Genomic DNA, 25,092 nt, shown 5'->3' on the forward strand with positions numbered 1-25,092 from the left:
TTGACCTAATAAACGAACAAAGAAAATGGTTTAAAGTTACTGGTTTTCTAATAAACAAATCAGATATAACAGAAAACTTTACAATCTTGCGCAACTATTGTCTATAGCAGCGTAAAAGTTTATGAATTGTAAAGTGCACAGAAATCGTAAAAATAAATTAGAAAAAGCGTTTGTTGCTCTCATCGGATGTACGGTTTTCAATTTACAAACATGTTTTGAAGTTGGTTTCCTTGAATTGCAACTTTTGGGAAAAAACGAAAATGGATGTGTTCTCTTCCGTGTTGGCATTTATGTGGTTGGTCTATTTTTGGGATACTTATTTATCTAGTCGACAGGTATAACATTTACGTTTCTTACTTTCTTGCCTGCTAGGCTTGATTTATTTAATGCCATAAAAATTGTATGTTTGCAGCTTGCTTGCGATTTTTCTTAAAAAATGTTCCTTTTCCTGTTTTGCTAAATTTTTAGGGCTCCTCTAAAATACGCAATCTACGCAATCTACGCAATCTACGCAATCTGTACGCAATCTACTTATAAAACGTATGCAACTTTTTAAAATGTTGACGGTTAGGGCTTTTAGGGTCTGGGTGAGGGTTTATAATAAAAATAACACTATAATTTAGTTTTAGATGTCCAGTTTGGGCTTAATATGTGTTGAGAGTGGTACTAAACACTATATGGTACCGCATGTTAACACTTGTGAGAAAATTAGACCTGAAAGGCATCTGAAATTAAATTATAAAGTTATTTGTATCACAAACCCTCACCCTGACCCTAATAGCCCTAACCGTCAACATCTTAGTTAATTTTTTTTAGTAGATTGCGTATAGTTTGCGTAGATTGTGTAGATTGCGTATTTTAGAGTAGCCCAAATTTTTAGGGTAACACTAAAAGCAGAAAAACAGAAAAGTGGGAAAAGCAGGGAATCAACACTAAAAGCAGAAAAGAAAGCAAAAGCAGAAACAAGGGAAATTTGTCTTTTCTAAAAGAGGGAAAAAATAATTCCAGAAAAAGAGTAAAATTTCTTGTTTCATAAAAAATTTATACAAGAAATATGAAAAGCAGAAAAACGGGAAGTGTTTCTTTATTTGTTTTTTTTGCCGTTCTAGCTCTTAAAAACCATTCGAAAGTGTTCTAATAGCGTTCTACATTGATTGTGTCAAAATACAGAAAAGACGGGAAATAAACAAATAAAAAACATTTCTTGTTTTTCAGTATCGGACACAACACACAATCGATGTAGAACGCTAATAGATCACATTCAAATGATTTTTACGAGTTAGAAAGGGGCTCCTCCAAAATACACAATCTATAAAATGTTGATGGTTAGGGCTTTTAGGGTCTGGGTAAAGGTTTATAATAAAAATAACACTATAATTTAGTTTTAGATTCCGAGTATGGACTTAATATTCTCATATGTGTTGAAAGTGGTACAAAGCACTGTATGGTACCACATGTTAACATTAAGAAAATTAGGTCCAAAAGCTATCTAAATTAAATAATAAATTTATTTGTATTACAATCCCTCACCTTGACCCTTATAGCCATAGATTGCGTATTTTAGAGTAGCCCATTAGAAAGGTATAAAAAACAAATAAAGAAACATTTCCCGTTTTTCTGCTTTTCGTAATGAAACAAGAAATTTCACTCTTTTCCTGTTTTTCTGGAATTATTTTTTCCCTGTTTTAGAAAACACAAATTTCCCTTTTTTCTGCTTTTCCTTTCTTTTCTGCTTTTAGTGCTGATTTCCTGCTTTTCCCTCTTCTGTTTTTCTGCTTTTAGTGTGACCCAAATTTTTATGGATATTTTTAGACCTTTTCTGTTTTTTTTAGCACAAGGTTTATGAAAATGTCCGCAAACTCCCAGATGAATTGGAATCGGTAATTGACCAAACCAACTTTGAAAAAGCGAGGAACTATGCATTGGATAGAAGTTCATATGGATTTTGGCATGGCCTCTACTCTCAATGTGAAAGCACAGTAAGCAGTTCATTTTAAGTTTGCACCAAAGACCGCCAAATCATGCTATTAGAAAGGCTTTCAGTTGGGATTAGGTCTTTAGTTAAGGTTCTGAATGAAATATGGGAGGTTTCGTCTTGATGTCAAATAATGTGCAGTTAAACTACTTTATTGTGATGGTTTTGATACTAAAATTGTCTTTGGTAGCCTTAAAAACTTTTTCCACAGAAGTTTTTAAGTGTGCCCAATCTTTCACATAGATTTATGTCTATTCTTTTAGAACATATTTTATGCAAAGTGTGTTAAAGTAGCATTAACTCCCTGTTGAACATCCAGTATACAATTTCTATGTTTTCTTTCCATAGTTTATTCTGTGTTTTAATGGAATTCCCTTGCTGTGGATGCTATCAGGAAAGTTATTGGAGAGCATGGGTCTTAGTGAAGACAGGGAGGTATCATTACTGTTTTAAATTGTACAGATAATTTATCTATTCCTTTTTTCAATTAAAATGTAACCTCATTTTCTTATTGATAAAAACGTTGATTAAATACTGATAATAGTATTCCTTGTTACAATTTTTCTGTGTTTTTAGATTACTCATTCATTGCTTTTCATTGTCCTTGGTGGTGTAATTTCAACAATTCTATCTTTGCCGTGGTCACTGTACAGCACTTTTGTTATTGAAGAAAGACATGGATTTAACAAAATGGTAATGCAAATCCATTTTTGTTCATTTTGACATGTAAATAATGGATATATGATTGTCGTCTACATCTTTGACTTAAGGAGATTTATAGTATACAGAACTGTGTTTATTATTTAAAATATTCTTGTTTATGGTTTTGTTTAACTAAAATCTCAGAATTCAAGCTAAATTCAATATCTTACGTAAGTTATATTTTGTATTTAGACTTTAGGTTTCTACTTGAAAGATCTTGTAAAGAAATTTGTTGTCACCCAACTCATTACCATTCCACTTATTTCTCTCATCATTTATGTCATTCAAATCGGAGGGGATTATTTCTTTGTCTATGCATGGGCTATGATCTTTGTCTTTTTACTGGTAAGAACCTTTTCCGAAGCTTTTTACCATATTAAAGTCTATTGTTTAAGTTTTTGTGGATTATTATACATCGGCAGAAAATCCACAAAAACTTAAAATATACACTACCATTACTCATTTATTTATCATGTTTTTCAGTAAACTATTGCAGGTCATTGCCCTTACCTAAAAACACTGACTACATAGTTTAGCTATGTGTTTGTTTATTGGTGTTGTTTTAAGACAGTTGAAAATCACATTACTTTTGCAGTTTAAAACGATTGTGTTTTTTAGATTATTATGCATGTCTACCCAGAATATATCGCACCACTGTTTGACAAATATACTCCACTGCCTGATGGGGAACTAAAAAGCAAAATTGAAGAACTTGCATCTTCATTGAAGTTCCCACTAAAAAAGCTGTTTGTTGTAGAAGGTGGGAACTTGACCAACTGTTGTATTGCAGCATAGAGAGTACCGCTCTCTTTGTCTGCCCGCAGTATACCTAACTTGTTATGATTTTGCAATTTCATTTTACATGTTAATAGCTTAAGAGTGAAATAGAACACTTGGTATTATCTTTTGTTTGCAACTTAGGTTCGAAACGTTCCGCACACAGCAATGCATACCTGTATGGATTTCACAAGAACAAGCGGATAGTTTTGTACGACACACTGCTTGAAGATTATTCACCTGTTGAAAAAACAGAACCAGAGTCAACAAAAGAAGACGACAAAGGTGATCAAGCAGTTGGAGATGAAACAGGTAAAAGTCAAATTTATGTTACTAATATCTGTACAACTTTGTAGCAACAAACATAGTCGGTAATGTTCCTTAAAAACTTCAAACATGAATCTTTGTTTATTGAAGCTCAGTTGTTGTGCCAGAATGAGATATGCTCCTGCCATTAATTCAAATCTCATCATAGACTAGGTTTTCCAAGCCTGTGCAATGTTGCATAAGAATGCTTGTTAGAATTGCCTAATTGGTGTGTGCTCCTTGAGTAGGCCTGGCATACTATGATTCTTTTATGTGTATATTTTTGCTGTAGTTTATCCCATATAGTATGCTTTCCATGAAAGTGTTTGATTGTTCAAATTGTTGCTTTAAAATTGTAAAGAAACAGCACCGCAAACCAAACCAGAGAAGAAAAAGATTGGATGCAATAATGACGAGGTGGTTGCTATTCTGGGACATGAACTTGGACACTGGAAATTTTCTCATACACTTAAACAACTTGCTATCAGCCAGGTATTAGAAATTTTGTGTGGTAATGTGTTACTAAAAATCTGCATGTTTCTTCTCTTGATTGTTATTTTCTGTGGCCTTTCAACTGCCTGTGTACACTTTGAGTCTGCCACTGAGCTGCCTAGCTTGTTGCAGGCTGGATAAGTAAAATATGGTTTAACCAATCTGTTTTTTCTGGGTTAAACCAATCCCACTAAAGTGTGTTGCTCAGCAAAGCACAAGTGGTCAAGATGGTATGAAAAACCACAACCTTGTTGCCTACCTGCTTGGCTATTTGGGTGACATGTAGCCCAGCAGATGAGAAATTGTTCCAGACTGATCTTAAACAAATAACTATAAATTTACAACTCTACAAAAAAATATGTTAAATTGTTACTACTCAATTGTTTTTTAGGTCAGCATTCTATTTTCATTCTTCTTGTTTGGCAAGTTGATGAATCAATCAATACTTTTCTCAGCCTTTGGATTTGTCGATGTCCAGCCAATCTTGATAAAATTGTTGATTGTATTCAGTTACATATTTTCACCCATAAATGAGGTAAGATACTTTACCCTGAGATATTTGTTGTTAATGTGAACACCTTTTAAGCATCAATTGCCTTTTTTACTTACAGTATTTTGGCCTTTAATTTTCTGAATAAAATTTCAAAATTTCAAAATGTGGAATTTGGCTTTTGATCTATGCTTCATCTGAAGTGCTTTGCATGCTTCCAAATTTATTTATTGTAACAATGTTTCCAAAATTATTTCAATTTCTTATCAAAAATGTCACACAGCATGTATTTTGAAGTTGCCAAAAATCTTTTTCAAGGTGGCTTTCTTTAATTTTTAGTTAAATTAGCCTCAACTACCAACTACCTCTCTTCACAGTGCTTATGGCACATAAAACTGCGTGTATAGTATTTTGTGCAATTTTTGAGTCATAATTGTGTTGTAATTAAATTTGCTTAGCTATTGGTTTAACATGTTATATGTTACTTATATCCATGCGTTCTTGTATAGTGTTGTGCTTACATAAACTCTGTTTGTATGTTTTTGCTGAAAATTGAGTCATTATATTTTAATAACTCTTGAGTTTATTTTTACTTTATTTAAAAACTTTTTCAGGTGGAATCAGTTTTGGTTAATTTGATGACAAGGCGCTTTGAGTATCAGGCTGACGAATTCTCAGTCGGTTTGGGGAAACGCGACAACCTAAAAATGGCTTTACTCAAGTTGTTTAAGGTATTGTTGTAACTTACTCCCACCAATTAAAGCAAACTTTCCTGATTTATATTTAGACTACAATTATTCACAATAAAAAAGCTCTGAAAGAATAAGTAATTAAACGTTATTTTCCCCCCTAAACTTACAACATTGATTTTAATTGTGTTTCATCTATGAAATTAACTGCCGTTATATTCATTGTATGTGCAAACTTCTTCATCTTTCAATGTCATTTCACAACAGGACAACTCAGGATTTCCGGTTGATGATTGGTTGTATTCAATTTGCCATCTTTCTCACCCATCTTTGCTTGAGCGAGTGAGAGCTATGGACAGAATTAAATACAAATCTGAATAGTATTTATGGGTATTTAACTGCAGTGTTGGTTATATACAACAAGTTTTTCACAAAACGAGCTAATAAATGAAGCTGCTCTCTCCATTACCTAGTCTATATTTTTAATTTTTTGTGAAAACAATACTTAAAGGTTGGCTGGTAGGTCCAACTCTCATGTTTCTTTGCAATCACTGTCTGTTTTTGGTCCTGATGGTTAAGCAACAACGCCACAAAAACATACAGCATACAAACACTATGAAATTGCACATTGTATGAATCCGGTGTGGCATTGGATGAGTTTTGCTTACTGACACCTGTATATCAGTTATATAGGTCAAACAGTTAACTTTGCATTAACCGCTAATTGTGAATACTTCACTGGAGCATATTGTGGAAAAAAAAACAGTCCCAACCCAACTTTAAAAATCAAGTTGCATCTACTGTAAGTGTTGCATTGAGTTGCACGCACTACAACCAGTTTAACAAATAGTAGCTTGACGTACTTGGCTTTTTGCTTCAGAATCAAGTCATACCTTGGTTGGGATTAGCTTATTTCGCTTGGTGAAAGGTTCCAGAGTGATACCATTGTACCAAAACAACTACAAAGCTGGAAATAGCTCAACAACGTTATTTACACTGAAACAATTATCAGTACGCCAGGCCTATACGAGGCAGGCAACGGTGCTTCGGCGGATTCTTCACTGAGCCTGTGTAGCTCAGTTGGTAGAGCGCGAGTCCCGGTAAGACTTCTGTCGTGGGTTCGAATCCCACCGCAGACTATAGTCTATAGATTTCCCTAGCCTACGCCTTGCAGTATAGTGGTGGGTCGTCGGTGATCGGCTGATTTGGTACGGTGCCTCAATACATATTATCTAATTTCCCAAGCCGGAGACTTTATTTCTCGGCAGCCAAACTGGGGTTACAATTCCAGTAGCCCTGGAGAATGCTTGGCTAACTGCAGCCGCGAAGTGTAACATCGTTCTGCTACACGGTTCTAAACACTAAAAACAATCTAGCTCTGGTCCCAACAGCTGGCACTTGGCCAGGTGTATTCTAGAAAAGTTCCCTAATTCTCACCATCGGTCCTCGTTGAATACTGCTTCGAAAACCGTGGTCACAATCTTGAGTGGGCCTTACAAGCGATGGAATTTTTAAAAAGTCAACTGGGAACTATACAAGCCCCATGACAAATAAGTCCAGAAATCTCCCCGGATGCTATGTGTGCAGACCTTCTGTAGCACCGTCTCTCCGGCAACATAAACAATCAATCCCATGCAGTCGAAAAAAACACAGCTCTCAGAGTGTCTCATCTGACACGACTTGTCCGGCTTTATGAAAAAACGAATTCAACGCTGAACAGAGGTTGTAAACCGTTGAATTTACACAACCCAACGAGTCGGCTGTCATGTAACACCATAAACAACATCACTGGCAGATCAAGGCTCTTCCGTCGCTTGAACCTATCTTCGACAACTCTATTGTATCGTAATTGGCAATGAATGGGATATACAAGTCGAAAGATCGCGAGTCGGCTAAAAGAGGTGTCAAAGCTTGGGACGATTCTAGCCTGCTGGAGAACGTACTTCCACAAACTTTCCTCCAGAGATTTTCCACCGCCCTTTAGCTTAAACGTTCAAATAAACTTCAGACGCTGACTCTCACTGTCCAGTTATTACTTTAGGCTTGCGGTGTATCAGTCCTTAGCTGAATAAGTTTTGTTACGTAAAAACCCTTCTAGATGTCCCTACTAAAATAAACTTCAGACGCTGACTCTCACTGTCCAGTTATTACTTTAGGCTTGCGGTGTATCAGTCCTTAGCTGAATAAGTTTTGTTACGTAAAAACCCTTCTAGATGTCCCTACTAAAATATCATAAAATCTGAAGACGCGCTATAATGGTTGCCATTCCGAAACCGCACGAGCCTAAGAGGATCCAAAAAACTTTCGACTGCTCTGCTATGTACACTTTTTTAAAATCCAGGAATAGATTCTCTTTGTTTGCTATCGATCCGCTGATTCCCCACGAGCATGCTGGGTTTCGGTGCGGCAGAGCGACCATACATCAAGTCCATGTGTGATGGAAATAAGGACAGCTTTTTGTACGAAAAGAAGGCATGTGATGCGTTTGTCGACCTCACAGCATGTTACGTACACAGCATTGTGGCTTCTTGTTTTTTTTCCGAATAGACGCATAGTTTGTCGGATCATAGAGCTTTCAGAAACCGTAGATTTGCCCTCAACGGCGACAAGGGTCCGTAAAGCAGGCTACGTCGTCCAAGAATGGGCGTCCCACAAGAAACCTGTCTGCCCCCCCCCTATTTATCAATATCTACACACACGACGTTTAAAAAACAATCGCTAGAATGTTTGTGGGTGCAGACCCGCTATGTTCTCCACAAACGGGCAGAATTTGCAGAGATCGCTAACATAGGACATAACAAAACGTTATGGTTTTGATTTACTGTTGCTGGAATATCATCGGTCTTAGCTTACATTCCATAAAACAGCGAACCTTTAAAAGTATTTTAAAATTTACCAGTACGCAAGCTTGAAAATGTTTGGAGCTACAGGAGTTAAAAGCTGATGTAGTTTAAATCGGAAACACAAAGTTTCCCTCGACCGCACAAGATCCTATTCTCTACATTTCTATTCCTTTTCAAAAATGAAACAAAGACAGCGTTAAGATAATATTATTACAAAAGCCTTATTGACGTGTCTAGTTTATTCACCTTTCAAAGTCAAAACACGACAATAAAAGCAAACCGGCCAAACTTATTTTTTTAAGTCACCCCTCGACACATTCGTGAAAAATGGCACTGCGCAAGGGTTTGTTTCTGTTCAGTTTGACTTGAACGACTCGATTTCAGGAAAGAATTATAAAATGAATTATTTTGCCTATGTGCTGCTTTCAAAATGGGTGATTTTCTTCTGGAACATGTATTTGCTTTTTCGCCAGGTGAGCTTGATAGGGTAATTTTGTTGTATGATATTGATGGTTGGCTTGCAACAGCGCAATATTGGCATCTGTTGTTTTTGGAAATAAATATATTATCAATTAGTTTCAATCGAATAACCGATTTTTGTTGATCGGTTGTTGTAAAAAACGCAACCGCATTTACAAACATTGAGTTTATCCTAATTTGTGTTAGTTTTAGTAGAATATGGAAAGACATTAAGGGTATTGAAATTGTACGTGTCTAGTACAGAGTAGGCTGCCGTAAGTTTTATGGGTTACTGTGTATAAACCGCGCACTATTTAATAAAAGCTTTTGTCCAAGTTTGTAAGCGGATCAAAATTGGAACTTTAGTTTGACTCCAACCTGAAAATACAAGTTCCAAAACCCTGCCCAACCAGATTTTCTTAAAAAACAACCGAGTGTGAGGTCAAGCTCGATGCATTCAAACTTTAGGTCTTTGAGAACAGGATTTTTAAATCCCTGTCCCACTTACTTGCCCGATTTAATCATATGTACCACAAGAGACGGATTGAAATGTGAGGTTTTCTGTGCGTAGACACTTACTTGTGTTTACTTTGTTTCAGCGTAAAGTTTGCAAAACTGGTGGAATGATTTACAGTCAATTGAATCCTATGATTAATCAAAAAGAAATGGAACAAATGCGAGATTATAGATTGGAACATATTTCATTTGATTTCTTGTATTACGTTTGCTCAACAATTACAGCTACGGTAAGTTCAATAAATCCATCATAATGCAATGCCAGTGTTGTATTCTCTTACGTTGTGATTCTGAAGACATGCTAAGGATACTCTTTTGACGGGTAGACCTTTGTGGTGTTGTGGTGTTTGGTACCTTGTTCTGTTTGTGTCATTGTAGTTTTTTCTTTGGCTCAATGGGCTGTGTAAGTTCTGGATGGTGACTGAAAGCCTGATGGAAATTCTAGGTCTCAGTAAAGAACACGATCAGGTACCGTAACAAATTTTGAATGACGGGAACTGACAATTCATTCATTCTCGTTTGCTTCGTCAGCTGACGCAAGCCTTCTTACTTATCATGGTGTACGTTTTGATTTCACGTTTGCTTGAGCTACCCTGGAAGCTGTACCGAACATTTCAAATTGAGATTAAATGTCACAAGCAAAGCAAACTGGTAAATAGAAAAGTCTTACGTCATGTTTTTCAACATTTGCTGCAGCTTTAATGATGATTGTTGCCATTAAACAGTATTGTTTTGCATTTGTATTACAGACAGTTAAGTCTTTTATTGGAAATTATGCAATGGAAATTTTATCGGATATTGCAGAATATCTTCTATTCACTTTTATTCTGTGTTATTTTTTTGTGTTCATGCTTTTATTGATAAAACTCTTTTTTGATGCTGACCTCGTTGACGTATTTCCGATCATTTGTTCATCAGCACTAATCACGGTAGGAAAAAAGTACTTTGCATTTTTTACGGTTGTAAAATACATGTAAACTGATTTATACAACATGTTAGATATATTACCTATCACAACTTAATATTTTTGTTTTAAATGATTAATGAACCTTGCACCTTTGTAACTTTTGTAACAGTTTTTGCAACCAATTTTCAGTATTCGGCGCATTGGATTTATCGTTTAAATATTCATAAGATTATTCCAAACGACAAACTTACTCCATTGTCCTATGAGCAGAGGGCGTCAGAAGGGGTCAGTGATTGTTTTGTAGTAGTCTATAAGTTTTTACACAACTTATGACATAAACAGGAAAGCAAAGCTGGAACCATTTGGATCAATAATATGGCTGAAGCGCTTGAGTACCGCCAACTTTGCCACTCGATCCACAACCACACTATTAAAGCACTTTGCATCAAATATGTGAGTTTGTTTGTGCTCGTTTGTTTGTTGCAAAAAGAAGATGATAAAATAAAAAAAGTAGCTGGAGAAGCCATTTGAATCAAACTCCATTATCAAACTTTGTGGTGTGTTGTATACTTTGGATATTTTCCAGATTGGCCGTGTGGTAATTTTAATCCTCGGAAGTGCTTGGATCTTATCAGGCGAATCGACGATTTTGGCTCAATTTGGGTTTGTCACAGAGAAACCGTTAATTATCAAAATTTTCATTGTTTTTCTTGACATTTTTTGGCCTGTATTCGAGGTATGTTTTAGGCGCGACTTTTTGTGAAGGACGAGTAACACATTTTTCGGAACTTAAATTTACCGCATACACCGTATTGTATTTGGTCTTAGGTTGGCTATGTTATCATGAATCTTGTGTGCAAGAATTATGAATATAAGGCCGACGCATATGCTGCTGCATTACAAACACCCGACGATCTCAAAATGGCTCTGATTGAGTTGTGCAAGGTAATTGTCACCACACAATTCTTCCAAAAATCCATTTAGTTATTTAACTGAAAATATTGTCCCAGATCAATCGGGAATTTCCGGAGGATGACTGGCTATATTCATTTTTCAAACGCAATAGACCTTCCTTGAAGGATCGACTGGAAGCAATAGAAGAAAGCAAGGACAAATTTTCATAACATTGCACCAATGTACACATGGAATTTAATAGAAATTTTGTTAAAGTAGTTTTTGCTTATATATTGTTACTTGACTATGAATGGAAATATGTAGTGGTGTCATAGCATTAGCGTTTTTCTATTGTTACTAAGGCTTGCTGGGTACAAAAACATGAGTTTATGTTTTTTGTATGGTCAGGGGTGTGATTGTTGCAGGTTAATGACAAAATGTTAAAATTCTGTATTGATGAAACCAACAATCCTTTGGGTAGAATGTAAATGTTGTTCTTCGTTAGTTTACCACTAGGCTACAATTCCTGTTCTTGTGTAGACAAACTTTTTTTCAGTTTTTAGGGTGCTCTTAAATCGTAAACACTTATTGAAACTGACTTGATTATGACGGTGTTTTACTGGTGTGGGTATGTTTTTAAAACGAACACAGAAAATAGTGTTGCATTTCGGATGGAAGAAACTCTCAATGTTGTTGCAAAATTTGTGAATGATATATGATGTGATAATGCTTTATGGACGTAAAATTGTTTCTGACAAAATAAACTGCTAGTGCTAAAACAATCCTGAACATATGCACCTCTTTAATACAACATTGGTCTCAAGACAACTTGTACTCTCTACTTGACGCTGTTTGTATTTGGTTTTGTTTTGTCCACCAGGCGGCAGCACCAAGATTATTGTGCTGAAAATCACAGTTTTGACCGAGATTGAGATTTTTTTAACTACCTCTACACACTCATAGTTTATCTGCGGGGATTTTTTGAAATCAACCTTTTCTGTTCAGCTTTGTTTTAAAACGAACACAAGTTTGCCAGATAACCTGTGCCCAAACCTTTTGGTAAGTTTTTACATTTAAGTATCACAGTTGAAAAAGCCAGTAGGACCGCATTTTCACGACGTAAATGTAGGCTACATTCTGTTGCAAATTTTATGTCCGGTCATATTTGGTCTTATTGCGATTTCTTCATTTTTATTTGCGTATTATGTCATCATTATATTTAGCATGTGCTTGTGACTTCATTGTAGAAAAAATGACTCCTACGAAATTAAAAAAACTCATTCGCAATATTAACAATGGATTTGCGCCACTGACTATTACAAAAGCCATTAGCTCGTGTGTGTTGTTTACGCCACCTCCAAATGCCTTTGAATCATAACAATGGATTCTGCTCGGGTTACAAATACAACTATACCTTGTGCGCAGACAAACGCTTACGAGGGCGATGCTTACCGTTCACACCTTCATAACTTAAAAAGAGACATCTGTGATCACAATTTTATATTTCTATAAAGAATATTCTATTTTATATTTCTATTTCTTTATATTCTATTTTATATTTCTATAAAGAATATTCTATTTTATATTTCTATTTCTTTATATTCTATTTTATATTTCTATAACTTTTGCTGTCAGACATAATTTATAACCCGGGTACTGCTTTTCCAGCAGTTTATGTGATAAATAATCGACGTTTCGACTTCCCATAGAAGACACCTTCGTCAGGACAATGGCCATTTTTTTTTATTTGTCAGAGTCACGGGTTGGTATGTCACGGGTTTGTCAGAGTCACGGGTTGGTATGTATTTGAATGCCTCTTTTACCTCAGTGTGTGAGATCAACAGTCCTTTGACTATTTCGCATGGAATCCAATTACATGTATTGTCTAAATCACATGACAAGATTCGCTATAAACGCTCGTGTCGAAACTAGTTCCTGTCACTCCAGTTAGACTTTTATTTGCCACAAGGTCTCTAGAACGAAAATTTGCAGGATGTATGTTTTTGCTTATGTGCTGGTTTCAAAATGGTTGATTTTCTTTTGGAACTTTTATTTGCATCGTCGCCAGGTAAGGTTCCTAGGTTAATGTTGGACGATGTCGTACTTACTATACCGTTTGTTTGTATGGTATCGTTTACTCTCTAGGTGCTTGCTGTCTGAGCTACTGCTTGAATGGTTTTAGCTCGATAAAAGACTGTGAAATTTTTGTAGTAGTAGTGATAACATGGGTTAATGTTGGATGACAATGATTTTTATTATTATTGCAGGGTATAGCTTTTACACTGTATTTTTTCTGGGCTGCTTTTGTAGACAATTATTGGAATATGGAAATAGAATAAGGGCATATAACCTAGGGTTGTAAGTCGGCTTTAATCGGGCCTGGGTTGGGCTTAGGTTTCTTTAAAAAAGAAACGGGCCTGACTCAGTATTTTGTTTTAAGTATATTTAACCGGCTAAGTTGCTGCACCTGACCTAATGTCAAACAGCCCTAAAGCGTTTTGTTTAAGGCCAATTGTTATTATGGGTCCCCTTCCCTGAAGGGGACACATCTTGATTTCACTCTGTTTTTTTCTTTTTTTTTTTCTTTTTTTTTTTCTTTTTTTTTCTTTTTTCCGCCGAAGTTTGTCCATGCACTTTTGGCATAAAATCTTTGGTGGATTTGGATGAAACTTTCACAGATGGTAGATATGGTTATGTAGATGTGCCATCTGCTTCGTTTGAGTTAATAACCCCAGTATTTACCCCGCTAGTCCCCAAAATGTAAAACGTTTTTGCATGTTGCTGCGCACCACAAACGAAAAAATTCTGTGGAGTAACAGTATAGTAAAGGTACCAGAGAATATGCTGCTTGTGTTTGTGCATTACTTGGAGGGCGTTTTTGCACATGCCAGTCAGAGGGGGTGATAACAGCCTAATGACGTCAGATGTGTTAACAAATGTTGCTAAAAACACCTCTAGTGGCCAGAAATTTAAACATTGGCCGATTTGGATAAAAATTTACACGACTTTTGATTGGGTCATTGTAATTTCATATTTTTTACTTTTGGGTGTAAAACCTCATTAGTTGCCCCACTAACCCCCTAAAATGGGTGAGGTTTTTAAATGGTGTCGGAATTAGATGAAATTTTGACAGCTTGTAGAACTTGTCATGTATAGGTGTCAATTGTTGTGTTTTACCCTGCAGCCCCAATATTTACCCCTCTAGCCCCCTAAAATTGGTGAATATTTTGAACAATGTCCGAATTGGATAAAATTTCAACAGTTTGTATAGTGTGCCGTTTATAGTTGTCTATTGTTTTGTTCAAACCTTTGATCCCAACATTTACCCCACTAGCCCCCAAAATGGGTCAATGTTTTAAACAATGTCTGAATTGAATAAAATTTAGACAGCTTCTGGAGTGTGCCACTTATAGGTGTTGATTGTTGTTTTACCCTGTAGCACTATCATTTACCCCACTACCCCCTACAATCAGGTGCAATTCACAATTAAAAGGAGCTGATTGTTGTGTTTAGCCTTTTTTCTCAGCAGAGAAAAACCTTGTATGAATGGAATGCATATTCATAACTATGAGAAAGTTTGTTTTTGTCAGATAAAACACAGTGACTGGTACCGAGCGTAAATAAATATGCTATTTGGAATGATATTTGAATAATTTGTAGTAATTGTAATCAATTGTTTATTTGTTTCAGCGCCCAAGCATAATCATAGGTCAGGTGACATGTAGGTAAACGTGTGAAATAAGGGTGGAAACAAAAAGGGTGCAGCTGGAACCACAATTGGCTATTTTTTAAAAGCTGACCCTATCTATTTGATGGTGAATTTTTAGTACAAATTGTAAACACAAGAAGAAAAAATATAAAGTAAGCACTGCGTGACAACCGTTTTAAATGCATCGAGTAAATAATAAACATGAACACATGTGAAAATACGACAATAACAGTAGTTCAGTTTGCATTTCTTCAGGCAGTAATCGCACACCTGTCTGGAGGGATAATTAGGAAGCGGTAATTGGGTTGCGTAAGTAATCAAGACCATAACACCCCGTGGAATGTAAATAATGCACCACGTGGTGTGGTGCATGCCAAATGAACAGCTAATCTTGGGAATTTATAGAGTGACAGTCATGACTCATGTATATGTTTCCAGTATTAAAGATTTGCTGTTATTCATGAAAGCTTTTAATCCAGTTTTTTTGTTAGTTAATTTGTTGGGTAGTTTATTCCAAACTGTGGTGCACTTGTATCTGAGTGTATTTTGGGCTCGGCTTGAAGAAACTTGGGGAACGAAAAATTTTTGTGTTGTGGCACCTCTTGTTGCATGTTTATGTATTAATGAAGTGAAAGTGAAAAAGTTGTCGAAAGCCGGAGGCAGTCTTTTGTGTACGAACTGAAACGCAAATTTTGCCAATTCCATGTTGTGCATGTCATGTAATTTGAGAATGTTAGTTTTTTTGTACAACTTGTTAATTGAGGTTCGAAGAGGGCTGTTGGTCATGATTTTTAAAATTCTATTTTGCATAACTGACAGTTGGTGTATGTCGGTTTTGTTTGCAAAACCCCAAGAGAGTAATCCATAAAGGAGGTGTGGATGCACCAAGGAAAAATAAAGACAGCGTAGCGTTGATGATTGCAGATAATGTCTTAGCTTGGAGAAAACTCCTGCAGCTGAAGCAATTTTATTTCGGATGAAGTGGATGTGTTCAGCCCAAGACATTTTCTCATCAAAAATCACACCCAGATATTTTAGTGACTTTACTTTTTCCAATTCCTTACCATTTACAGAGATTCGCAGATTGAAGGAAGCGGATTGCGGAGAAAACATCATATATTTGGTTTTTGTGTGATTGAGGGACAGTTGATTGGCTCTCATCCACTTGTCAACCTTTGTCAGTTCTTCATTGACGGTCATTTGCAGTGTTGAAATGTTATCATTGGACATCCAGAGACAGGTGTCATCGGCAAACAAACGGGTTTCGAAGTTGGATGCAGTCGGAAGGTCATTAATGTAAATTAAAAAGAGCAGAGGGCCAAGGACTGAGCCTTGCGGTACGTCACATGTCAAGTAGCAAAATGGTGATCGGTGTCCTGAAAAGCAAGTGCTTTGTTGTCTTCTATTTAAATAACTTCTGAGAAACATGTTTATGTGTCCACGAAAGCCATAATGTTCAAGCTTTTGAAGTAATACTTCATGATTGACTGTATCAAATGCTTTAGCTAAGTCTAGAAATATAGCACAAGTGTGAAGTTTTTTGTCCTTTGCTGCAACTAAGTTGTCATGAATTTCAGCAATTGTTAAGTTTGTGGAATGTAAAGGTCTAAATCCATTTTGATGTTTTGTTAATACATGATATTTTTCCAAAAAGGTTGCCATACGCTTGTATATAAGTTTTTCGAATATTTTAGAAAAGATAGGAAGTAAGGAGATGGGACGATAATTTCCTAATTGTTTGGCACAACCTGCTTTGAAAAGTGGAATGACTTTGGCGATTTTTAAGGAATTTGGAAATGAACCAACCTGAACTGCATCATTAAAAAGTGTGCAAAGAATTGGTGAAAGAGCAGGAGCTGCAAGCTTGATTAGACGGATTGGAATTTCGTATGGACCTATGGATTTTTTTTCGTCGAGATTATGGATGATATTATACACTTCTGTTGTGCATACATCATGAAACTGAAATGAGTTGGACATTGGATTGTGAAGATATGACTTGGGTGGAACTGTTGCAGGTACAATTTTTGAAGCCATGTCCTTACCTATACTTGAAAAATGTATGTTAAAAGTGTTAGCAATTTGCTTTGGGTTGGTGAGTGTTCTATTTTGATGGATTATATGAGATGCCCGGGGGTTTGCTGAGTGCCTGTGTGAAATAATTTTGTTTATAAGTTGCCATGTCTTTTTCGTATTATTTGTGTTATTATCAAATAAGGTTTTGTAATAATTTTGTTTTGCTGCTCTGATAATGTTTTTTAGCCTTTTTGCATATTGTTTGTATTTGTCACTTATTTTACCAATAGCAACACATTGTTTGTACAGTTTGTTTTTCTTTTTAATGGATGTAAGGATTCCTTTAGTAAACCATGGTTTCCTTTGTTTTGCAGTTTTTCCAACAGAACTAGTAATGGGGGCATGGTGATTAATTACATTCTGGAATTCAGTTATTAAAATTTCAAATTTTTTATGTATAGATTGATTTGTTTGAATGGTCTCTGCAATGCTATACACATCATATAAGTAATTATCAATGTTAAGACGCCTGTAGTCTCTTCTTGGTTTTAGCTGCTGTAATTGCATTGGGCTAGTCTTTCTTACAATGGCAAATGATGGCAGATGATCAGAGATATCAAAAGTTATGAGGCCAGGTATAATTGTATCATTTGTGTTATTTGTATATATGTGATCAATAGCTGACATTGAATTTGACGGTGCAGTATGTGATGGAATTGTAATTAGCATATTTGCATTTAAACTTATTGTCATTGACTTATACTGTATTATTGTGGATGTTGAGGCCAGGCTGTTGATGTTGAAATCTCCAAGAATGTAGTATGTAACATTTCTTTTGTTTAGGTCAAACAAACACTGTTCGAAGTGTGTGGAGAAAAATGTGATGCCAGGACCAGGGTGTCTATAGATTATGCCAACAACCACATTTTTTTGGTGGTGTAACTTCATTTCAATCCAAAGGTTTTCACATTTTGTCATGTGAATATCGTATTGAGTTGTGACCTGGTACTGCAAAGAATTTTTGATGTACATTCCAACACCTCCTGCATTTGTTGGTGAATCAGCATGCAGAAAGGTATAACCGCTTAGTGAAATGTTGCTTGTATTGTTTGCATTTAACTTTGTTTCTGTGATTGCAATTATATGAGGCTCAAAGTCAATTGTATGCAGAAATTCTTCCATTATGTGTAAATTGTGTGCAAGACTTCTAACATTAAATTGTAGTAATGTTAAGTCATTAGTGGTAGCGGTGTGTATTAGTGTTTTAAACTCTTTTATATCGAAATATTTGGATTCTTTGATGTTGGTCATGGATTTATTGGGGTATCTGATGAAAAATTGCTGTGTGATGCATTATGCAAATGGTGAAATGACAATAAGGGACATTTTAACAGGTGCTTACAAATCAAGAAATTGTGAGGTGCAAAAACAAACAAAAAGAAAGAATACATACAGATTGGATTGCCAGTTGATGTGCTACAACAGTTATGATGATGTGGGAATGTTGTTTTTCTGCATATCTCCTTCATTGTGGATCGCAATTGTAGAAGATGTTTCATTCTTCTTTAATAGAATGGTCCCGTTTCGTGTCCAAATGAACTTGTAGTTTTTTTGTCGCTTATATTGTAGACATTGGTAAAACATTTTTTTGTTTGCTCTTGTAAGACTTTCATTTATATATATTGGTGACTGGTGTGAATTTTCCTCGGAAACCCTTGTTTTGAACAATTTAGACCGATTGTTGTAGATTTCATCACGGATTTTTCTGTTTGTAAACTTCACAATTATTGGGGTTGATTGTTTGTTGTGTTGTTCATTTTGCAATGAACCAAGTCTGTGGGAGATGCTTATGTTTTCTTTTCTAACTGTGACACCAAGACGTTTAGCAACTGCAACAACAATTTCATCAGTACATTCATTGGTGGTTTGTGGGATACCTTTTATTTCCAAACATTCACATCTACCGTATTGTTCCAATGTATTTACTTCATTTTTGCATGCCTCCACATCTTCTTTCAGTTGTTTCATTTCTTCTTTCAGTTGTGAGTTTTCCCTTTTAATTGTTTTTAATTCTTGTTCTGTGCCAAGTAGTTTTTTTTCAATGAAGTCATATTTATTTGATAAAAATGTTTGGCTTCTTTTAATGGTCTGCAGCTCAGCCAAAACAGAATTTAATTTTGTTGCCATTTCATCTTTATTCTGGTTGATTTGGGAAAGAAGGACATCTATTTTGGCTGACACATTACAAGAACTTCCATTTTTCTTCGGTGTTGTTGGTGACATTGTACAGTTTTTTTAAATGTTATTCACTTTGTTACAATGTTGTTATTCATATACTTGCATTAAACACCTTATCACCTTATTCAAATAGAATGTAGTCCATACAGCATATTTATTTATGTTCATTACCAGTCACTGTATTTAACCTTACAACAACAAACTTTCTCAAAGTTATCTCTTGAAATGCATTATTTACAACTTTGCATGTGTGGGGACCCATGAGTTTCTGCCTGCAGAAACAACCAATGTTATAAAGACAGCAGATAATATGGGACCCATTATAAAATAAGTGTAGGAAATATAGTAATGTTTTAAAGTAGGTTATAATGTATATGCAATGGCAATATGTGCTAAGCCACCCTTCTAGTTGTATATTGAGTTCGATGCGTAGTCTGCCAATCAATCTTTCAGGCCAAAACGAGCTTCTCAAAACGATTTTGATTCGGGTCGGGTTTCGGGCTTGTCCTTGAGGACCGGGTTTGGACTCCGATTTCAGGCCCGTTTACAATTCTGATAAAGCCTACATGGTTATCACTACGTTTTTTTGAATGTGCTATACTGTTATAGCACATTTTTTTGAATGTGCTATACTGTATAGGCTATACTGTTTCTTTTTAACCGTGCAAAACTTCGTATTTCCAATCGAGCCTGATTTTTCTTGTGATTGGACAATTATATTTTATTCTATCGTTGCAGCTCAAAGTTTACAAAAGTGTTCGCACGGTCCATAGTCAATTAAAGCCTATGATTAATCAAAATGAGTTGGAACAAATACGAGATTATAAAACGGAACATATTTCATTTGACCTTTTGTTTTGTTTTTGCTCAACAATCGCCGCTACGGTAAGTTCAATAAATCCATCATAATGCAATCCTAGTTTTGTATTCCCTTACGTTGTGATTCTGAGGACGTAAAGGTAGTTTTTTCTTTGGCCCAATGGGCTGTATAAGTTCTGGATGGTGACTGACAGCCTGATGGAAAGCTTAATAGATCCAGCTATTTTGTGTTAATTTGTCTTACGGCAACATTTTGCATTTATGTGCATTGTAATACACTGTTATATTTCGTTCGAATATGACCATTTTAGCAATGTTTTCAAATAAACCATTATAAAACTTATTTGTCAAAATTTTTGGAATAGGTCAAAAATTGTCAAAATTTTTCACAAAGTCAAAATTTTTTACAAAGTTAAAGTTGTTTACAAACTGCATTGTCATGGTGTTGTAGAGGTTGCACTGTCAGTGAGCTGTTCATTTTACACCTTTTAGCCTACTTTATACTGTTGTAATTAGCCCATTGCCTACTACTGTGAATGGTAAACCGTCAAGTGAGTGAAATAATTAGGTTGACATGGTGTGATGTTCAACACATCTCAAAACGTGCAAAATTTTGGTAGGTCCCAAGTTATTTTACGGCAGCTGCAAGTTTGGTGCAGCTCTTTTGCTTAGATACTTCATGTATCTTTTGTTTAGACAAATGTATTGAACAATTTTCGTTGTGTCTTAGCTGCAGTTTTTTGGCAGTGATTTTTAATTAGCTTTTTTTCCCTTTTCAGAACAGGCTAGGTCTGTTTTCAGATTTTTGCCCTTCTGTTAGACTTTTGCACATTCTTTTGCTCTACAGAGTAGCCTACAGCCATATTTTAACTTGTTGTACAATAATGTGTTATCTAACTACTTGAAATTTTTATAGGTCAAAATTTTGTCAAAAAAACGTTTTTTTAATCCAAAATTTTTAAAATTTTCAATTTGTAGGTCAAAAGTTTTCGTTTTTTAGGTCAAAAAATAATCGCCCTACATATGACCATTGCCCAAAATAGTTTTAAAACGAATGTTTTGACTTGTTTTTCATTATTGACATACAGTACCTGTATTGACGTACAGTACCTGTTCATTTGTCTGTACGACATTGACTTGTGTTTGTTATCTTGATCTATTTATGTCAATGTAGTTCTTTCTTTTGCTCAATGGACTGTGTAAGTTCTGGACGGTAACTGACAACCTAATGGAAATTCTAGGTCTAAGTAAAGAACAGAAGGTACCGTAACAAATTGTGAATGACGAAAACCAAAAATTAACTCATTTTTAATTTTTTCAGCTGGTACAAGCCCTACTGCTTATCGTGATGTACGTTTTCGCTTTGCGTATGCTTGAGCTACCTTGGAAGCTGTACCAAATATTTGTGATTGAAATTAAATGTTATAAGCAGAGCAAATTGGTAATAAAAACAATTTAGGTTCTGTTTCTTGGTAAAAACATACTTTTAATTTGTGTTGTTTTTGCATTTCAGACTATTCCCACTTTCCTTAAAAACTATGCAATGAAAAGTTTATCGGATCTTTTTTTGAAACATCTCCTGTTCACTTCAATAATGTTTCATTATTTGTGGTTGTTCAAAGATATGTTTAAAGGCTTTATCCACCTCGAAATGGTTTACGTGCATTGGATCACTGTAGTATTCGTCTTTATCATGGTACAAAGAAAGTGTTGGATTTCGACAGAATCGCATTTTTCTAGTTGTCAAATTAACTGTGTTTTACGGCGGTTTGGATTTTACCTATCACAAGTTGACAATTCCATGTATCTTAAAAATCTTTTTTCTACAAATTTATTTTCAGTTTATTGTGGTCCACTTGATGGAAGTAAGATTAGCAAGTGACAAACGTACTCCACTGCCCCATGGTAAATTGAATGCAAACCTTATAAATCTTGCATCTGTTTCCGGGATTTCAATTAACAATTTTTACTTGGCAAAAGGTAAACCTTTCGTTTCTTTTTGACGGTGACGCGTTGTCTAATTGTAATTTTAAAAAGTGTCTTACTTTAGAAACCAAGTTGCAGTATAACAAAGTAGCGAAAGTAATTGATTGTTTATTAAGATATGAAAAGCAATTGTTTTCATTTTAACTAGCTGCATTTACTCATGTCCTTTACAACGGTACCTATATATTTGGTTTCCTAAAAAGGAAAGACATCGTGGTGTGCAACAGCATTCTGCCAGACGAAACATCGCAAGCAGAGGCATCACAAGGGGTTAGTGATTATTTTTTAGTCGTCATTTAGTTTTTACACAACTTATGACATAAACAGGAAAGCGAAGCTGGGACCAGTTGGAGCAATAATATGGTTGAGGCACTTGTTGGCCGCTCCCTTGGCCACTGGAAACTTAGGCACATTTTGAAAGAAAGGGTTACCACAGTTGTGAGTTTGTTTGAGTTTCTTTGTTGGAGAAAGAGGATGCATAAAAACAGCTAAAAACTACTTTAACTAAACTAAAATGCAAAAACCGTTGTCTGTTGCATACTTTAAAAGTTTTCTAGATCTGTGCTGTGGTAATTTTTATCTTTGGATTTGCTTGGATCTTATGGGGTGAATCGACGATTTTCTCTCAATTTGGTTTTGTCACAGAGCAACCGTTAATTATCAAAATGTTTATTGTTTTTCTTGACATATTTTGGCCCGTAATTGAGGTATGTTTGAGTCAAGATTTTTAGAGAAATACCTGATAGGAGTAGTACTACTAAAACCACTTTAGATTAAAAATTTGTTTTTCTAAGTTTGAAAAATGAAAACTCTTATTGGAGGACCAATTAAACAAACTTTTGAAAAAGTCCTTCTGTAAACTGAAACTTTAAATAGTTCAAATAGATACAAATAGTCTTTCGTTCTTGAGATGATAAGACATGGACTCTATTTAAATAATGTCTGATAACGCTGTTAAGACTAAATATGTACAATTCACCATTATGAGGAGAAGTGACTTAATGTTTTTGTGACTTTAAATTGACCGCATACAATGCGTTGTATTTGGTCTTAGGTTGGCTTCGTTATTATAAATCTAGTATGGAAACACCATGAATATAAGGCCGACGAATTTGTTGCTGTTGAATTACAAAAACCTGAGGATCTCAAAATGGCCCTGATTAAGTTGTGCAAGGTAATGTCACCAGACAATTCTTCTGAAAATACTTTGACCAATCTGGCTAACAAATATTGGCGCAGGACAATCGTGAATTCCCGGAGGAGGATTGGTGGTATTCAACTTGCAAGCTTAATAAACCTGCCTTGTTGGATCGACTGGAAGCAATAGATGATATAAAAAACAAAATTGCATAACATTTCATCAATATGTGATTCACTTGCCTTTTTTATCAAGTGGTTTTGTTTGTTTATACTTTTACTTGATTATGAATAGTAGTGTGCGTAAGTGTTTTAGCTTTAGTTTTTTTGCCAATTGTTACAAAGGTTAGCTGTACAAACATGATTTTGGATTACGATTTCTATTACAGAATTTGTTTGTATTATCTATTGTTTAAGCATGACAATTGGTATTTTGGATCATTAAAGAAAGTAGTACGTAGTTTAGAATCTAAATCTTCCATTACGGATTTTTTTTGTTAAAGTGGACTTTTTTGTTTTTTCCTACTAGAAGGTCTTGCGTTTGGTTTTGTAGCTGTAGTATTGGTTTGACAAAAATATTTTTTATATTTTAGTGTGTTCTGAAATTGTAACTTTGTAACTTAGATTTTGTATGGAATTAAACTGATAGGAATATAATGATGTTTAATGCGAGTGAGTATGTTTTTAAAACGAACACGCAATATCTAGTTGCCTATAGGATCGGAAAAAAAGTCTTTTTTTGCTAACAGTTTTCACAAAAATTAAACGTCCTTAGTGCCCAGAAAAATGTAATCTAATTTTGGCCGTAAAACAAGTTATACTTTGCCTTGATTCGGTATTAATTTAGTGTTGTTTTGTCCACCAGGTGGCAGCATCAAGACTTTTGTTTAATAAAATCCACATTTCGTGGCTGTCAATGCGAAACGACTTTCGTATTAGCGGTTTACAAAAATATTTATCAATCATAATCAAATAAAGTAACAATGCAGATAAATTTAACTTGACTTGATCTATAACAGAAATGAGGTCACTTTCTTTTACCTAGCTGAATGGAACCTGAATAATTTTGTTAAATATACGACTTTTGTAAAGTTTATTGCCATTTTCAGATGGTTTAAGCGCAACACGGAAAGTAAACCGCTTACAATAAATTTCCTCATAAATCGGTTTATTTAAAGAACAATTCTTTGAAATCTCAATGCTTTAAATGCGAAAGTGCTTTTATGCGGCGCTTTACAATTACTTGCACATATGTGTTTTTGGCCAAAATAAGCGTTGCAAAGGACATGGTTAAGGGTTTTAATTTATTTTTTTAATACGCCCAAGCATTTATATTGGTTACGCAAAGTTACAAGCATATAAAATTGATACATTTTCTAGTAAATTACTACAGTGTCGGCATTTAATCACTGTACGTTTGTTTTATACCCACACATTTTACAAAAGTGTTATTTGTAACAATTCTTGAAGAAATTACGTTTAAATCTACTGCATCAGCCTAAGCGTGATTACGAAAGTTGTCTATTAATAACAATATATGCAGTGGTGGGATTCAGCCGGTTCGCACCAGTTCTATAGAAATGCTCACGAAATTTTATGAGACCAGCGAACCGGTTGGCTTTACTGGTTACTGTCAATGGACTTTTTGTAAGAGAACCGGGTGAAAAATATGACTTTTGTAAGAGAACCGGCTGACAAAAAATTGAATTCCACCACTGAATATATTGGGTAAAAATGCTGCCTTACTAAGACGATACTTCACCAGTATCACGTAAAACACACCCTTCCACTCAAGCATCAAGCATGACTAGATTCTCAGTATCACGCAAAACAGACGCAAATAAAGAATTCAAGCTTTTTCGTAAACACAAGAGATCATTCAGACTTTTTAAGAATCAAGCTGGACTGGCGGTGTAAATTGTCGGTACAGGGTTGATGTCTCCTCGATAAATTTGCCAGCAGCTTCATACAGGGAGCGATATTGGGTCTGAAACGAAAGTTGTTGCATTATTTATGCCACACGTTTCGTTTTTGCCGATTGCTTAATTTATTGGGTGCAAATGTCAAGTTTCAATGTTTGAGTAACAGTGGTAAACTGCTGTGAAGTAAAGAGCTGGCTGTGAGGTCAAATAAATCG

At 35.3% G+C, this 25,092-nt stretch overlaps 4 protein-coding genes and 1 non-coding gene across 6 annotated transcripts; 4 read left to right on the forward strand and 1 right to left on the reverse strand.

Annotated features, from left to right (window-relative positions):
* Positions 1–188: 188 nt before the first annotated feature.
* On the forward strand, positions 189–5,896 carry LOC145233598 (CAAX prenyl protease 1 homolog). Its single transcript, XM_080098353.1, has 11 exons — positions 189–335; positions 1,833–1,979; positions 2,324–2,410; positions 2,552–2,668; positions 2,870–3,022; positions 3,296–3,437; positions 3,599–3,766; positions 4,122–4,252; positions 4,644–4,787; positions 5,357–5,473; positions 5,699–5,896. Exons 1-11 carry the CDS (start codon positions 261–263, stop codon positions 5,810–5,812), a joined length of 1,395 nt encoding a protein of 464 aa, XP_079954479.1. The 5' UTR covers positions 189–260; the 3' UTR covers positions 5,813–5,896.
* Positions 5,897–6,496: 600 nt separating this feature from the next.
* Positions 6,497–6,570, forward strand: Trnat-ggu (transfer RNA threonine (anticodon GGU)). The gene has a single exon. It is a non-coding gene; the product is annotated as a tRNA-Thr (tRNA).
* A 2,768-nt stretch (positions 6,571–9,338) lies between these two features.
* Positions 9,339–11,815, forward strand: LOC145233408 (CAAX prenyl protease 1 homolog). The gene is made up of 9 exons (XM_080098129.1): positions 9,339–9,479; positions 9,628–9,717; positions 9,781–9,900; positions 9,999–10,178; positions 10,346–10,441; positions 10,499–10,609; positions 10,743–10,892; positions 10,985–11,101; positions 11,167–11,815. Exons 1-9 carry the CDS (start codon positions 9,357–9,359, stop codon positions 11,278–11,280), a joined length of 1,101 nt encoding a protein of 366 aa, XP_079954255.1. The 5' UTR covers positions 9,339–9,356; the 3' UTR covers positions 11,281–11,815.
* A 6,445-nt stretch (positions 11,816–18,260) lies between these two features.
* On the reverse strand, positions 18,261–18,803 carry LOC145232687 (uncharacterized). Its single transcript, XM_080097356.1, has one exon. The coding sequence runs from the start codon at positions 18,801–18,803 to the stop codon at positions 18,261–18,263; it is 543 nt and encodes a 180-aa protein (XP_079953482.1).
* Positions 18,804–20,976: 2,173 nt separating this feature from the next.
* Positions 20,977–23,825, forward strand: LOC145232984 (CAAX prenyl protease 1 homolog). 2 transcript variants are annotated; one of them, XM_080097646.1, is made up of 8 exons: positions 20,977–21,093; positions 21,154–21,273; positions 21,346–21,528; positions 21,674–21,812; positions 21,967–22,088; positions 22,146–22,256; positions 22,873–22,992; positions 23,058–23,825. In XM_080097646.1, the coding sequence occupies exons 1-8, from the start codon at positions 21,061–21,063 to the stop codon at positions 23,169–23,171; spliced, it is 942 nt and encodes a 313-aa protein (XP_079953772.1). In that variant the 5' UTR covers positions 20,977–21,060; the 3' UTR covers positions 23,172–23,825. The 2 variants fall into 2 exon arrangements, 1 of the variants encoding a protein (XP_079953772.1); XR_013860986.1 differs by lacking the exon at positions 23,058–23,825 and having other exon boundaries at positions 22,146–22,525; positions 22,873–22,933.
* Positions 23,826–25,092: the final 1,267 nt, after the last annotated feature.

Source organism: Phallusia mammillata, chromosome 6 (assembly GCF_965637545.1).
Source record: "Phallusia mammillata chromosome 6, kaPhaMamm4.hap1.1, whole genome shotgun sequence".
In the NCBI taxonomy this organism is placed as follows: domain Eukaryota; kingdom Metazoa; phylum Chordata; class Ascidiacea; order Phlebobranchia; family Ascidiidae; genus Phallusia; species Phallusia mammillata.

Bases quoted from the DNA above. Each gene is read 5' to 3' on its own strand.
- LOC145233598 (XM_080098353.1), top strand. From the start codon at position 261: ATGGATGTGTTCTCTTCCGTGTTGGCATTTATGTGGTTGGTCTATTTT. The intron at 2,669-2,869 runs GTAATGCAAATC...TTTTGTATTTAG, and splicing joins GACATGGATTTAACAAAATG to ACTTTAGGTTTCTACTTGAA. The intron at 3,767-4,121 runs GTAAAAGTCAAA...AAAATTGTAAAG, and splicing joins AGCAGTTGGAGATGAAACAG to AAACAGCACCGCAAACCAAA.
- LOC145233408 (XM_080098129.1), top strand. From the start codon at position 9,357: ATGATTTACAGTCAATTGAATCCTATGATTAATCAAAAAGAAATGGAA. The intron at 9,480-9,627 runs GTAAGTTCAATA...GTGTCATTGTAG, and splicing joins GCTCAACAATTACAGCTACG to TTTTTTCTTTGGCTCAATGG. The intron at 11,102-11,166 runs GTAATTGTCACC...ATATTGTCCCAG, and splicing joins CTCTGATTGAGTTGTGCAAG to ATCAATCGGGAATTTCCGGA.
- LOC145232687 (XM_080097356.1), bottom strand. From the start codon at position 18,803: ATGAAACAACTGAAAGAAGATGTGGAGGCATGCAAAAATGAAGTAAAT.
- LOC145232984 (XM_080097646.1), top strand. From the start codon at position 21,061: ATGGAAATTCTAGGTCTAAGTAAAGAACAGAAG. The intron at 22,089-22,145 runs GTTAGTGATTAT...TGACATAAACAG, and splicing joins AAGCAGAGGCATCACAAGGG to GAAAGCGAAGCTGGGACCAG. The intron at 22,993-23,057 runs GTAATGTCACCA...ATATTGGCGCAG, and splicing joins CCCTGATTAAGTTGTGCAAG to GACAATCGTGAATTCCCGGA.